This window comes from Prionailurus viverrinus, chromosome A1 (genome assembly GCF_022837055.1).
Source record: "Prionailurus viverrinus isolate Anna chromosome A1, UM_Priviv_1.0, whole genome shotgun sequence".
Taxonomy (NCBI): Eukaryota; Metazoa; Chordata; class Mammalia; order Carnivora; family Felidae; genus Prionailurus; species Prionailurus viverrinus.
In genome coordinates, this window is record NC_062561.1 from 137,507,310 (window position 1) to 137,523,575 (window position 16,266).

The 16,266-nt window shown below is 44.5% G+C and overlaps 1 protein-coding gene across 1 annotated transcript in view; it reads left to right on the forward strand.

Moving 5' to 3' along the window:
- The first annotated feature begins 5,397 nt into the window (after positions 1-5,397).
- MAP1B (microtubule associated protein 1B) overlaps positions 5,398-16,266 on the forward strand; it is a 98,651-nt gene continuing 87,782 nt past the window's right edge. The window contains exons 1-2 of the mRNA XM_047862671.1: positions 5,398-5,675; positions 13,682-13,783. Coding sequence (XP_047718627.1) covers positions 5,492-5,675; positions 13,682-13,783 — 286 coding nt within the window. The 5' untranslated portion in view covers positions 5,398-5,491. The remainder of the gene's footprint in view (positions 5,676-13,681; positions 13,784-16,266) is intronic.

Genomic DNA, 16,266 nt, shown 5'->3' on the forward strand with positions numbered 1-16,266 from the left:
TGCGCATAAAAAGGTTAACTGACCTAGTAAGGAAGGTCAAGGAAGGCTTCCCTAAGGAGGTGAGAGTTGAGATGCCAAATACAGGGCAAACAGACATTAACTAGTGAAGTTAACCACTAAGTGCTCTAGGCCAGTAAAAGAGAGCAAAAGTTCCTGCTTTTAGAAGTAGTGTGCTCTGGGGTGCCTGGGTGGCTCAGTTGGTTGAACGTCCGACTTAGGCTCAGGTCATGATCTCTCGGTTCGTGGGTTTGAGCCCTGCACGTTGGGGCTCTGTGCTGACAGTCTGCTTCGGATTCTGTGTCTCTCTCAATGTCTATCCCTCCTCCATTCACACTCTCTGAAAATAAATAAATAAAATATTCAAAATAATAAAATTAAGAAAGAAGGAGCATGCTCTGGGGACATGGGTGGCTCAGTCAGTTGAGCATCTGACTCTTGATTTCAGCTCAGGTCATGATCTCATGGTAGCGAGATGGAGCCCCACGTTGGGCTCCAGGCTGGGCATGGAGCTTGCTGAAGAGTCTCTCTCTCTCCCTCTACTGCGTGTGTGCTCTTTCTCTCTCTAAAATCAAAGCAAAACAAAAACCAAAGTTAGAAAAAAAGGAAGTAGCATGCTCTGATATTATGTCATGTAGGTGAGGCTGGAAAGTAAGGATGAGGGGGCAGGTAGATAAAGCTGGGCAGATAAACGGGGGCCAGACTTTGTGGGACCTTGCAGGCCATGCTAGGGAGTTTGATCTTTATTCCAAAAACAATATGGAGCCACTTGAGAGTTTCAGGTAGGGGTGAGTAACATGATTGGATCAGAAAAGCTCACCCTCCATGGTGTGAAGATGGTTGGATGAAGGTCCCATTAGATATACTGATGCAAGTCAGGTGACCATTGCTACCGCACAGGACAAAACAACAGTTATAACTAGTGTTTATAATACAAATTAAACTGGAAATGGCTCAATGATGCCAATCAATAGTGGACTGGTTAAATAAATTATAGTAAATAAAGATAATGGGTTACCATGCAGCTATAAAAGGGATGAGACATATTTATCTCTGCTGTCGTGAACATATCTCCAGGATATGTTGTTAAGTGAAAAAAGCAAAACGGAAAAGTTGTGTGTATATATGCTGTTTATCTAAAAGAGGTAGGAAGGATATATATACATATATGCATATATATGTATATATATTAGCATTTTTAATCTTTTTAAATGTTTATTTATTTTTGAGAGACAGAGACAGAGAGCCAGCGGTGGAGGGGCAGAGAAAGAGGGAGACACAGAATCCCTCCAACTTGTCACAGAGCCCAATTCAGGGCTCAAACTCATAAACTGTGAGATCACGACTTGAAGTTGGACACTCAACCAACTGAGCCACCCAGGCGCCCCTATAATAGCATTTTTAAAAACGGAAATCTAAACCTGGGGAAAAAGTTATAGGGGGAGAAGGAGGGGGGAAGGGCAGGAGAAAGAGAGGCTGAAGTTCTCTGAATACAAATTGTTTTGTAGATTTGATTTTGGGACCAAATATTTTAAATATTTATAAGGCAAAATTAAGTTTAAAAATCAATTCATAAAAAGCAAAACCAAAACAAAACAAATAAACCCAATTATGTGCTGAGTTAGTGCCATAATCATATAAAAAGGAATTAATTGACGTGACTTTAAAACTGCATGGCTTTGCGATTTAGCTAATAACAAAGAAAATTGCAAAAAAAAAAAAAAAAACCCACAACACCCTAAACTGCTTTTAACATTTTTATTGTTATTCTGAGACTATTGTGTATGAATGACTTCAGAAACCAATTTTTTTTTTTCAACGTTTATTTATTTTTGGGACAGAGAGAGACAGAGCATGAACGGGGGAGGGGCAGAGAGAGAGGGAGACACAGAATGGGAAACAGGCTCCAGGCTCTGAGCCATCAGCCCAGAGCCCGACGCGGGGCTCGAACTCGCGGACCGCGAGATCGTGACCTGGCTGAAGTCGGACGCTTAACCGACTGCGCCACCCAGGCGCCCCAGAAACCAATTTCTAACCTGAACACTACTACCTCTCACAATGAGAGTAGGTTGGACAGGCGTGCTGATAATAGAGAGAAGCGGATGGATTGAAGATATACTGAGGAGGTAACACTGACCAGACTTCATGCTAACTTGTACATGGGACTAGGGTTCAGGGAGGAGTCTCAGACACCTGTGAGGTTTCTGGCTTGCATCATAGGAGAGATGGAGATACTATTCACTGAAATAGGAAAAGTGAGAGGATTAGGCTTGAGAGGCAAAGATGATTTTGGTTTGGAGCATGTGAAGTCTGAGGTATCTTTGGGACATCCAGGTGATGACAGGTGTCAACAGGTTAACAGGCACTCTTCTATGTTAGTTTTCCCCATTTACCTCCTCAGAACTATATATATAATATATATAACTATATATAACATATATATAACATATATATATATAACTATATATAGTTATATATGTACATATATATTATATACATATATATAGTTACATATATACATACATATATATATACACACATACATATATATAGTCGCAAAGCGATGCAGTTTTAAAGTCACATCAATTAATTCCTTTTTATATGATTATGGCACTATATATATATAGTTTTATATATATACATATATATGTATACATATATATGTATATATATACACACATATGTATATATACATAAGAGATGGGGAAGCGTGGGACTACTTTTCTAGTTTGTACTGATACTTAACATTCTATTCCCATTTCAGAGGTGTTGGTATTTATGCCCAACTTGATGTCACCTGCACATTTAAAAAATGTTTATTTAATTTTGAGAGAGAGAGATGGAGAGAGAGAGAGAGAGGCAGAGAGAGAGAGGGAGACAGAGAATTCAAAGCAGGCTCTGCTATGTCAGCACAGAGCCTAATGTGGGGCTTGAACTCATGAACTGTGAGATCATGACATGAGCCGAAATCAGACGCTTAACTGACTGAGCCACCCAGGTGCCCTTCACCTACACCTTTTGTGAGAATGCTTTTACTCCATTGTCCAGCAAACTGGGACAAAACAGGCGTATTCATCAACCATGCTTTGAATGCTTATTAGTCCAACCACTGTATTAGGTACTTACACGTTGTATCATTTACACCTTTCTTACAAAGTTACTCACACATTTATAAAGATATTATTCTCCCAGTATATTAATGAAGAGGCTGAAGATCAAGAATAAGTCACTTGCCCAAAGTTACAAAGCTGTACAGTAGCAGTCAGCATCTCTAGTCTGTTTTCTGGCATTATATTTCTATTTTTCAAAGTCTGGGCAATGACTTCGGTGGTTCGTGGTCATGGCATTTAATTGCACTGACTCACACAGTAAGAAAGGTCTTCTGTTATTTCCATCCAACCTTCTGTTATGACATGGAGAACAACTCAGTTAGGTGGTAATGTGTCGTAACACCGCTCTAACACTTGCTAATCTCTGTCGTGAACCTAGAGAGAGCACACCTCCGCGTCAGAGTCTTCAGCAAATAACAGCGTAGAGCAGAAATTACATTACATTATTTTCATTATGTTTATGCTTAGGGATACCTTCTACTTATAAGTGTTATTAGTGTTTCCATTTATTTAGCAGTAAAGAATTTCACTAAAAAATAACTCTAAGTAAAAGGAATAGACCTACCGATATTACACAAATAAAAGTAAATGGTGGCTCAGAGAAAGGGAGGACAGTCATTAGATGCCAGCGGACTCTGGGAAACAATGCTCCTTACCAGAACTCATCACCCAATTATGGGCTTTGGTGCTGGCCTTACCTCTCTAACAGAAATTGAATGCCTCCTCTCGACCCAGAAGTAATCTGTTACTACCTCACTTGGGAACTCTTCGTCACTGTTCACTGGTGAATGTGGCTCACCAGTGAGCTTGTCACAGACCTCAACTGCTATGGGCCAGATGGTATCTTATTCCCCATTGATCAGACTGGCATGTAGAAAGGAATCATGACGTTTGGCTGCCTACCATGTCTCCCATGCCAGGGTTTCAGGAAAGAGCTAAAAGCAGAGTATATTGCCAATAAGTCATGGTGGTTAATAGGTAAGACAATGGGCTAATTTGGAAATCTTAGTCTATCCAGGTGTTTTTTTTTTTTACGAATACGCTTTGTAGTATTAAAAACTATACTGACTAGTCTAATTTCCACCCACTCCTCTTTCTTAAGCCTCTAATCCCTCAGTTTTTTATGGTAGGTAGATTTTGTCCCTTCTTCACCACCTTGACCCCTTTCTTGGGACAGAAGCTATATTCAGTAGATCTGTGGGAAATGATTGTGGATGGGCTGCCTTTAAGCATTTTAATGTGTTCTAAACACAAAGGCAATAAAAATTTCCAATGCAATATATATATATATATATATATATATATATATATATATATTTAAAGATATCCTTGTCACATGAAATAATTTTGCCTGTGTGTTCCCTAGGGAACTGAAAAGTACATAATAGTCACTGTAATCCTCTGCTGGGGTAGAGACAGTATCTTCTCTTTATTCTTTGTTATGCCTGATGCTATCTGTTCAGCATATAAAGAAAAGAAATCTATCTAGAAAAAAATGCATCTGTAGTCCTCTCATTTCCCGGGGTACCACGAAGCCAGTATTTTTTTTTTTTTTTTTACCATTGGGACTTGGCAGACCAGTGTCCAAAGCCTGAACAATATTAGGCATCGGTTTGCATTTTTGATGGATTCAGTCAAGGTGGTAAATATTGGTAACTATGTCTTCTCAAGTCCACAAGGTCAAAGAAAAGACAGGTTCCATCTTCTTGGGCGGGGTACCCTCAGCACTATACCTGCTATACTATCACAGAACCTGAGAATCTGGTTTCATCACAGGCGGGGACACTAGTCAGAGGCCTGACTTGTGCACCTCGCACAAGGTAAATCTCCCCACGATGAAAATGGAAATCCAAGCGGGGTGGGTGGGTGCCTGCAGGCGGCAATGGGTGTGTGGGGGGTGTAAGAGGGGTGGTGTTTTCTCCCTTCCCGGCCGCAGCAGGGGCCCTTCGGGCCCCCCAGGCCCTTGACTCGCGGCCCTGCCCCGACCATTGTCCGCACACCTCTTCCCTCCAGCTTCCGGGCCGCGGGCGAGTTGATTTGCTGCAGATGACATCAGCCTTGGGCCAACGGCTGGAAGAGCGGAGGCAGCCACCGCGTGAGGATGTGCCGGGTGGTCCTTTCCTCCTCCTCTTCCTCCTCCTCCCGGCTCCGAGCCTAGTCTCCATATAAAAGCGGCGCCGCCTCCCCGCCCTCTCACACTCCCCGCTCCTCTCCGCCGCGCTCTCTAGGAGAGGGCGGAGGGGGAGGCGGCGCGCAGCGCCAGGAGGAGGGGTACGCAGGGGGCGGAGCGGAGACAGCACCTTCGGAGATAATCCTTTCTCCTGCCGCAGAGGAGAGGAGCGGCGGGAGCGGGACACTTCGCCGAGGCATAGCGGGCCGGCAGGATGGCGACCGTGGTGGTGGAAGCCGCCGAGCCGGAGCCGTCCGGCAGCATTGCCAACCCGGCGGCATCCACCTCGCCCAGCCTGTCGCATCGCTTCCTCGACAGCAAGTTCTACCTGCTGGTGGTCGTCGGCGAAATCGTGACCGAAGAGCACCTACGGCGCGCCATCGGCAACATCGAACTCGGTAAGAGGCCCTGCGTCCCCAGGGGACGCGCTCGAGGAGACTGGCAAACGCGACCCCACCCAGGGCGCGACGGCTGCCCTCCTCTTTAGGCGCGCCCCGCACCCACACCTCTCCCCGCTACCTCCTGCACTCGGTCCAGACTCTTTCCTGGGCTCATTTCGGAGAATAGTGCGAATTATTAGATTTGAGACCCAGTGGGAGAGTCTGTTCTAACCTTGAGGGATATGTCATCAGGCTGGGTCTGCAGATACTGGCTGGCCACCGCCTCTCCAGCTAAATGAAATGCAGGTGACAGAGGAGCGGCGGCCACAATAAAGCCCAAACCGTAGGGAGCAAACGGGGGTGGGGAGTTGATGCAAACACCCCGTTCAGTCCTCCTCTGTCCCCCGCAAAATGCTGGGTGTCCCCTCTTCCCCTTGCCGGCAGACCCGAGGCTGAAGCACCATGTGCCAGGGCCCGCATGGGAATCATCTTCACCACAGCCACCTCAGCCCCCGAGAAATGCCTTTTCTGGCTTAAAACCTCCCGATTTGTTCTTTCCTTGCAATGACTAGGCTAGTCCTGGGGCCACGCCCGCTTCCCCCCCCCCCCCCCCCCCCCCCCCCCGCGCTTCACCCGGGACGCAGAGATGGAGAACCTCCTGCCTCCTGCGCTTGATTCCCAGACGGCGCCCGTCTCGCTACTGCCCCTGGGATCCTGGTTGCAGCTTTCAGAAAGGACAATGGGACCCCAAGTTGCGGGGTGGGGCTTCTTTCAAAAGTCTCAGCCTTGGTAGTGATGGCTCAGGGGGAAGGCGGGGTGGCGGGGGGGGGGTGGTTAGCGGGTAGGGCCAGCGCCTCGCCCGGTGCGCGCACTAGGAGCGCGCTCTGCAGAGGCCGAATAGCGGTTCGCCTAGAACCCTGGGCGGGGCCGTGAGGGCCAGCCGGGCGCAGCCTCGGGCGCGCTGACCGACCCGCCCCCCAGCCCCACCCGGGCTGCCGCAGTGCCCCCATCCGCTCGCCGCACCTGCCCCCCGCACTGCGGCGCCCCCGTCGGGCGCGGTCCGCCTGGTGTGCGCTCTGCCGGGGCCTCGGGCTTGGTGCTGCGCACCCCCACCTCTCCGTCAGCCCGGCTTTGTTGCGCTCGAAGCCCCCCCCCTCCCCTCCCCGTTAGGGGCGCTCTGGTCTCTGCCTCCCCCCCAGTGTCCCGGACCTCCCCTCGCCTCTGACAGAGGTCGCCAGGTCCCTGCGCAGCCCCAGCCCGCGCTCTATTCTCTTGGGGTGGTGCTGAAGCGTTTCTGCCTGGAGACACCGGCTGGTGGGCGTGGTGCAGTCCGCACTGCGGTCTCTACGGCAGCCCGAGGCGGACAAAGGGCGTTCACGCAGCCCTCGATCCCCGCTCCCGGCGCACCCCCACCCCATAAAAGACGAAAGGAAGACCTTATTTTCGATGAAAAAATTAACGCTTGTTTTCTGCCTCTGCATTTGGAAACGGCCCCTTGTCCCCAGAACAAAAGGCTGCAGGGTGGGGACTGGAGTTGCAGACCTGGGTCTTTTGTTTAACTTTAAAGCACTGATTTTTTCCTTCCAGCTTAAAAAAAAAAAAAAAAAAAAAAGCAGAATGCAGTCGTGTTATTTTATTCGAAAAAAAATTTCAAGAAGAGATTTCAATAGTGAAATGCCTTCTTTGAGCATCTCAAAAACCCTTCATTTTCAAACGTTAGGCCTTTAATCTGATCTTAGTTTGGTTGCACATTTTCTCCTTGGAAATTTCCTACGTACCGACTTTGGGTGTGGCTGCTCTATGAATCAATGACTTTGGATTAAAAACAATTACTGTCCACACCATTGCTGCGGAATTATAACACATTAGGAGGGGCTTTGCTATCTGTAAGATTTTCATGACCTCCCGATGTGGTGCCAGGAGAGGCACCGTCACCCCCATTTTAGAGATGGGGACCCAGAGAGGCAGGACAGATAAGAGGACCCGCTCAAGGTCACATCATTCATAAGTGACAGAAGTGCCAGCACGGCACCATTACTGTTGTTCTGGTCCTGTCATGATGTTAGTGCAGGGCAGGATAACATCAGAGGAAGATCAAACACAGGTTTTCCCAGCTTGTCTTTGTACGGTCATCCACTTGTGGGCAGCGCCCCGTGCAGCGAGGTGTTTTAGCAATCACCTTCCACCGCTGTTATCTTCCTGCTTTGTTATTCTGCTGGTGACCCTTTCAGTACCCATTCCTCAGGGGGTTTATTCAGTCCTCTTCTGTTTGAGGAGAAAATTGATGTCTCCAAGTACTGCCATGGAGGGCTCTCTGTCTTTACCCCTTTTCATACAACTAGCATGCAGTCATAAAGTTCAGATTTGTCTTTTTGACATTAAAATAAAAAAATATTGAAATAAAAATAGAGGAAAAGTCACCGATCGTAGATGAGGAGCCTAGTGAATTTTCACAAAATGAACACACCCATGTTATCTAGATGGAGAAATGGACATTACTGGCATCCCAGAAGCCTCCTCATGTTCCCTTCTCAATCACCATGCCTTCCTGATTTTTAATTCCCTAATTTGGTCAGGTTTTTGCACAAAACTCCAAAATGGCTGTATTGATCCCATTAACAATCAATCAAGCGGGGGGGGGGGGGGGAGCAGAGCCATTTCCTCACATGTGGGAGCAGATGCTGCTTTTCCTCTGGAGATTGCTCTCCTGGGTCCTGGGATCCCGGATGCAGCTCGAGCTACAGGGCCTCGTGGTACTAAGTGACACTGCTCCCCTAGCTTTTCAGACGGGCTGGGATGACTTAGCAACAGGGCAGGCTGGCTCTGTTTCCCTGTGCCTGACATGCTGCTGCCTCCGCCTGCGGATCCCAGCTGGGCCTCCTCCAGAGGTCACTCTGATACCACTGCTGTTGTCGCTGGTGCCCGCGGGCCAGGGCCAGGGTGTGAGAAGCGCGATGGAGATGCTGCAGGGGGCTCCGCTTGGATTGTGTGCCGGCTGGGCATGCGGTTCGTCATTTGTTACGCTTGCGTCCTATTTCCTGTTTCGTCTTAACTGATGTTCTGTGGGTTGGGAGACCCTGGTGACTTGGAATTTTGCCATCTGATGACTGAGGGTTCTTTGGGGAGCCTAGAAAATAGATCCGTAGGAAGATGGTGATAATGCAATAAATTGACAGGCCTGAGACATCCCGATGTGACTGCTTAGGAAATGCTTTTTGAAACCAAGGATGAGAGATGGTCCCTCATTTTCTCAACTGTATTCAAAACGTACCATGTAAGGTTTGGTAATTTCTTCTCAAGTCTGAAACACCTGGATGGGTCTAGCTTTATTTTGTTAGTTATGCAGCGCTTCATGCCTGACCACGGTTGCTACCACCAGATGCCATTCCTGGGCACCTCTTTCACCCTCTTCCTCATTAGCCCCCAACTTAGACTTAATAGCCATCGCCATTTTTCACAGAGCCTCACTTCTCTAGTGTATATTAGAACATAGAGTATGATGCATCCACGCCTTGCGAACTGAATTGTAGAGCCTATGAAAGGAGTTGTCACTGCTTCATTTTATTGCTTTACGGGAATCAAGACATCTAAGGAATACTAAGTGTCAGTTTGGTGCTTTCAATTACTGTGAAAGAGTGTAACTTTCCTGTAGTTAGCACTGGGAATCAGCAAGAATTTTTATAAAAAGGTAGACGTGTGTGACATTGACTCTCCTGAGTTTTTAGACGTAAGTTTAGTTGATAACATTGGAACTTTGTGATGTTACTTTATTGATTGTTTTCAGTTCAAGGTGGCTGAGAACCCAGGAAACATTTGGGGTTTAGTTTTCATTTTATTTTAGCAGGGCAAAACCAACACATGGTGGAGGTTAGAAGAAATGTTGGAGAGTGTTAAATTTATTATGTTCATCTTTATACTTTTCAAAGTCAAAAGGCAGATGGATTTCTGCTTGTACTGGTTCATTGGTATTATCTAGTAAGGGCTCTGTGATCTATGCAGAAATCCAAGCCAGTCCTCAAACTTAAGGTTATTAGATTGATGATTCATGCTTAATCTTCTCTAAAGGTTTACTTTTTAAAGTAAGTTCTAACTTTTAAACCAATAATAGTCATAAATCACTTCTTTTATTTGTTTCCAATGTGGGATGCTATCAGAAGACCTAAAAATGATTTATCCCCAATGCTTTGAAATGATCTCTATGAGAGGTATTGTCTGCATTACACATAACATATATATTATGAACATCAAGTTGTTGGCTGAAAAAAAAAGAAAAAAGCCAATTGAAAGTTTGGTCAAAAGGAGAAAAATAGGAAAACTTCTTTGAGAGATAAACCTTGATTTTAGCTCTTTTTAAAAAAAAATTCTGTTTCTTTAGTTTATGATTCAAATCTGCCCTCTGATCACTTTTTAGCATAGTTTTACAAATAGAATCTTACAGTTAAGTTAATCATTTAGGTACTAGCAAAAAAAAAAAAAATACAAGCCTCTGGATCAGAGCGATCAACTAAAAAGTTCATAGAAAAAAATCAACTTTCAAAGGCCCAAATAACTGTCAGAACTCATGTGCCATTTCAACATGTAATGAATGGTCATTTTGTTGGATTTTTCCAACGTATTGCCTCTTTTAGGAGTACAGATTTTAGTCTTTACGTGAGAGGTGCTTTTTGAAAATTGTTGGCTTTATTAAGTGATGTTGTAAAATGCTTGCATGATTACTAACTTGGCAAGATAGAACCTGTATAAAGTAAGGGAAAGTGGTTCCTTATTGTTCATCCTGTCTTGTCCGGTAATGAACACATGCCCACCCCCAGCACGACACACACAACCTTTTCATTTCTCCCTTTTCCATCTGTAAATTTTATGCGCACTTTAGCCTCCCTTTTGTGCACTGCATTCCCCTGGATTCAGAGAACTGAGATGGGAAGATCCTTTGTTACCCTCAGTTACCTTGGCTGGAGGACGGGCCTGCCGACAGTGATGGTGACCTGTTCCATGGCTGGGCAACAGCCCCAGATTAGATGGGAGAGTTCTTAGGATGCCTCGCCATAGGCCAACTTCTCAGGGGTGACAGATGTCCTCTGGGCCCAGAAGTTTAATAAATGGAGGTTGACCTCCATTTGGTAGTTGTTCTGTTCTGGCCCAACCTAGGTAAGCCAGCACGGGGCACAGTCTTCGTAGAGTACTGGAGATGCAAAGGCTCAGGAAGTTTGACCTGGAGCATTTGGGGGGATAATTCTTAAAAAGGCTAGGAATTTATCTTGGCCTCTGTGGTATCCATGAGAGGTCAGGATGACCTGCTTCTGAAAGCCTCTCCTGAACCTCTTGATCAGCACCCTACTAGCCCCCAGCCAGGAATTTGGAGATGGAAGAATGTGGCAAGAGCCAAAGATGTCTTTCTGTCCTATGAACTTTAGAGGGCCCACTGTTGGCTTCCTCTTACGCACAGAGGGAAGATATTTAAACCTACTGAATGCAATATGAACCTTCTTTGAGAAATACTGTTTCTCTTTACTAGTATTATTCAGTGGAAGGTACGAAGTAATTACAAAATATGTTATTTCTAAAATTGGGATAGAAAGTGGCCTTGTTCCCAAATTTTCCTTTCCAATTAAAATAACCTTCAAATCCATTGTAGTCGTTATTTTATAAGTGGCAGTAGTGACTTATGCATTGTTAAGGCATAATTTGGCTGGCTGGAAATCGCTCCCTTGAAAAGAGAACTCTAATTTTTTTCTTTCATTGGCATTATAAAAATGAGAACTATTATTTTTATCAACTGTTTCCTAGTGTAGTTTAAAAATTAATTTCTAACTGGTTTGTGTGTTTTGTGCTTTTTCCCTTGCTAAATTACAAATCATCTAGCTAGGAGTTTATGAAGTACAAAGCAAACATTTAATTGCTTGTGTCATGATGAGTTTATTGAAGCCGAAGGGAAAATGGCAAACAACGATGTAAGACCACGTCTACCTAGATGAAGTCATTCAAGTGATGTAGCAATTTGGACATAATATAGAACAAAGGCCGAAAAACCGTATGAGTTTAATTTAAATACATATGTCTGCTTATTAACTTAGTGACCCAGCTTGACAAGCCAGGATACAAAGTGGAGCTCAGACCTGGAGCAAAGAGAGCCCACTTAACAATTACTAATTAAGCAGCTCAGACAGGAGCTCGACGGTTTTTCATACTAGCCGAGTATGTAGTGTATACATTGAAGTAAAATATTCTAATGAATTCAGGCCTCTCAACCTGTCAAGCTTTCTGTGAAACAAAAAGAACCCATTTATCATTTCTGCACTAAAAAGATCTGCAAAATCTCAACATGCCTTTCTTGTTAAAATTTAAATACTCCATTAGCACAAATGCAAGCTGAGGCTGTTGATGTTTCCAGGGAGACCCATAAAATTCTCCCTTATAATTTAGCCTCTCTTGAGGAATGTTAACTCTTCCACATCTGAATTCATCCCATTTATTGTATGATAAATGTCTGCCTCTATTTAGTGGACATCCATCTGTGAAAATATTCCTCAGAGTCGAAAGGTGTTTGGCGTATAATCTGAAGATAGTCTAAGTATGTAGTTAAGTGAGTTTCCAGAATCTTTGTGTGATATATTTATACATATACAAGACATATACATATGTATATGTACACATGTATACGCATGTATATACACACATATATTTTGTTTCTTTGCAAGATAAGAAGACTGGACAAGATATAAATGGGGCTGAATACAGAGAAGCATTAAGGATTTACAGGTGTTCAAACAATGCACTACCATTTGTACTGCCCCAAGTCTGTTTGAATGACTCATGACCAGCAAAAAATGGTTAAATGACGTGTTTATTTAGAGATAGTTCTTCTGCTGTATTTTACCTAGAGGGTCAAGTCCCTGCTCTTAGTAGGTATGCAGTAAATGACTCTTGTCCCAGAGGTTTGTTCCTGGCAATTGAAGATCCTCCAGGAAGGGTACAATCATGGATGTTCCATAATGGCTCCACCATGAGCTACCTATTTGGGAAAGTATAAAAATACAGAAAAACAAACGCATTCCAGAGTTCTGTGGCTTCCCAGTTTTCCCTGGCTTGCTCCCCAGTTCTCCCTTCTTCCGTGTCCTCTGCGTCCCCCCTCTGGTCATCTCCTTCGGAAGGACAGGAGGAGAGGGGATGAAGGAGATAGCCTGTCCAAGTTCCTTTTACCCCAGCTATCAGCCTAGTGAATGGAATAGACAGTTTGTGGCCCCCGACTCTGTAGAATTTTTCTAAAGTATAAAATGCTGTCCCCCCCCCCCCTTTTGTTTTTGCCTCGGGGTAGGAAAATTCAGTACAACTAACAATTGTGAAAGAAAGAACTACCCCGCTAAGCTTGTCCAGTAGAATAAATGGCGGAGGGGACAGATAGGTGAAGTCCTTAAGATTGAGATCCAGTCTTCTTATGAAAGGTCACACAAGCTTTGGATTGATCTGTAGGAGTTCGGAAACCCAGGTCAAAATGAGGTGGGTAAAGAAAAGAAACCATACGTGCACACAGAATGCACATGCACACTGCAGAAAATACCATTTGAAAACCAGAGGCCTGGACTCGAATGCTCGCTTTCCCACCCCCCTTCTACATTTTCTTGCCACCTACAAGGGGACCATGGGAAAGGTAGAGGTTATCTCCCGGCCTCTTAACTGCAACAGAACTTCCCATCTCCCTGTCCTTTCTATTCATTCCCTGCCTAGAGTAAAGCCTGTCATTTTCCTAATAACTGTTTTCTTTACCCTCCCAGAAAAGCTGCATTTACGTTTTATGAGGGGCAGAAGTTCAACCCACACTGCTAGTCACCCCTCTCTTGTGGCCTGGTACAGAGACCTCCCCGGCCCTCCCATTTTGTGGGCATCCACTGCTAGCCAGCAAGCTCTTGAGAAAAGAGGTTTCCACATCCTCCCTTACAGCCTGAGAAATGTCACAGTGATGTTTTCCAAACCGCTCTGAAGTGACTAACTGGAACTCTGTCAATTCTCTTCCTTTTCCTCCCTAGGAATCCGATCATGGGACACAAACCTGATTGAATGCAACCTGGACCAAGAACTGAAACTTTTTGTGTCTCGACACTCTGCAAGATTCTCTCCTGAAGTCCCAGGTGAGGCTTTGGTTCAGTATTAGTCAGACTAGACTTTGAAAGGACCTGGGGTGGGGGGGATGGGCAGGGATCGGCTGATGACTGGAAAGCTTTGCCTGGGGCATCAAAAAAACGTTCTTATTGCTAAAGATTTCTTTGTATTTGTTGTTATCAACGAGGTTAGCCAGAAGCACATTTTAAGAAAATCAATTCTGAGTTATCACTGTGTGGCTTATCAACTTTGCGGATTCTTAGTGAAAAGTTTTAAAGTTCTGGGGTACATTCTTTTTCTATTCCATTGCACTCTGACTTCAGGGGATTGCAAACTATTTAAATACTAACTTTATTCAAATAAATCTATGACTGTAAATTGGATGCCCCTCCCTGCCCATGCCACAACCTCTTTCCCTCCCTAGAAAATGGAAACATCTCCATTTCAAAATGAAATATACCTCATCATTTCATCATTCCATTATCACTCACTTTTCTTGGTGCGGGTAAAAGAGTCTGAAATTCCAAACTGCTGTTAAAATAGCCTTTCTTTCAGAGATGGCAAAGAATTCTACAGAGTAAAGGTAAGGACACAAAAATCTCTTATATGTGGAAAGGCTACCAAGAGCCAGCTGCCTCACTAGGGATGTACCCTGACCTATGCCTCTAAGCCTGGGGATATAGTGAGACTCGCCCACCTTGTCTTCCTCTTGTGAGAGTGACCTGTAGGTCTCTCTCTTGGTCACCTTTGAGGATTATGAGCAGAGGTGCTAGACCATGAAGACCCTGAACCTCCAAACCTGTGTTTCTCAAAAGCTCTGCCATTGATCCATCATAGACAACTGTATTGCATTTTATTTCTTGGATATCACTCAAGTTTTATGTAAAGTGGTGAAAACTCTTTTCTATCTGCATGATTCTGTTGGATGATTGCTAATTTTATTGGCATTGATATAAAATCGGGAATGGGGCTCATACTTTTCCCCCCCCATTGATTACATCATATGCCATTAGCCTTGGACATGGCAAGAGTTGAAACCACTTGTAAAATGTCATCATTCCATGAATCACACTTGGCTGCAGCAACATGCCCACGAGACAATCCCAGTTCTTCGCTTTGAGTGTGAGATTAGAATAAAATCCCATACATTTCTGTTGTCCAAATGAATTGTTGCTTTCCAGCGTGGAATTGAGTCAATGTGCTAAGAAAAACATAGCAGGAACGGGTTCATTAAAAGCTAACTTGCTGCACAGCAATGTGAAAAAATCAGCTTTTAAGTAACTTTGCTTTGAGATCAAAACAGAGAGATCCAGAGACTATCAGACAGCACATGGTTTGCTGAAGTAAAGGTATAGTATATGGTTCCTTCTTACATTATTGTGTTGTGTTTTTATGTCTTGCACATCTCTGTAACTTTTAAAAACACCTCGTAAAAATAAAAATAAGAGAAGTACCCTTTTCAACAAGTATGTTTCAAAATGTAAAAGGCAACCTTTTGTTTTTTCTCTGTAGATTTTCTGGCTTTCTTATATGATTGTAAAGCCACTTTTTTTTTTTTTTTTTTTTTGTAAACAAATCATGTGATTGCCATTGTGTTCATTCATCCTTGGATTGACTTTGTGGAATGACAGCTGTGCATTGCAAAATGAAAGGCTACAAGAACCGCTGAGGAATTTACCATTTTCGGACCAAAGATCTAAGATTAGTTTTGTGGACTAGGAAGGTCAGGTTCTCCAAATCACCACTTTAGCCCAGTATACCCTGTTCTCCCTCCTTTTCCTGTTATACCTGAAGTAGGGATTGGTTACTCACCTCGTTGTATCAGTGCTACGCTAGACAGTCTGTTTAGAGATGGGCCTCTGGACCCGTAGCAATCCTCCCATTCTTGCTGACTCCAGAAGGGGTGGGTATTATGACCTTCCCTTTTAAGCCTAAGAGTGCAAGGTGCAGGGCTGGGCCTCCCCACTGAGGACATCTAGAACACTGAACATCTAGAACAGAGCCACTGGAGTATTGCCCTTGTGTGGAGAGCGTTCAGAGTGGCTTGAAGGTGTTTAACCAAGACTATAATAGATGGTGAAAGCACATGTCAGATTCATTTTCAGGTAAGTGTGTTTTAGAGAGAAGAGACGTTATGTTAGAGGACACACATGCCAAATTGGGGTGAGTAGACATCACAGGATGATCCTTGGCTTAGACCCAGTGAAGCCCTTAGCTTTTCCTGAACAAACTGGAAAGCTTTGAGGGGAAATTTGAAGTCTGTTTTGTTTTTTTTTTAAATTTTTTTTCAACGTTTTTTATTTATTTTTGGGACAGAGAGAGACAGAGCATGAATGGGGGAGGGGCAGAGAGAGAGGGAGACACAGAATCGGAAACAGGCTCCAGGCTCTGAGCCATCAGCCCAGAGCCCGACGTGGGGCTCGAACTCACAGACCGCGAGATCGTGACCTGGCTGAAGTCGGACGCTTCACTGACTGCGCCACCCAGGCGCCCCTGAAGTCTGTTTTTAAGT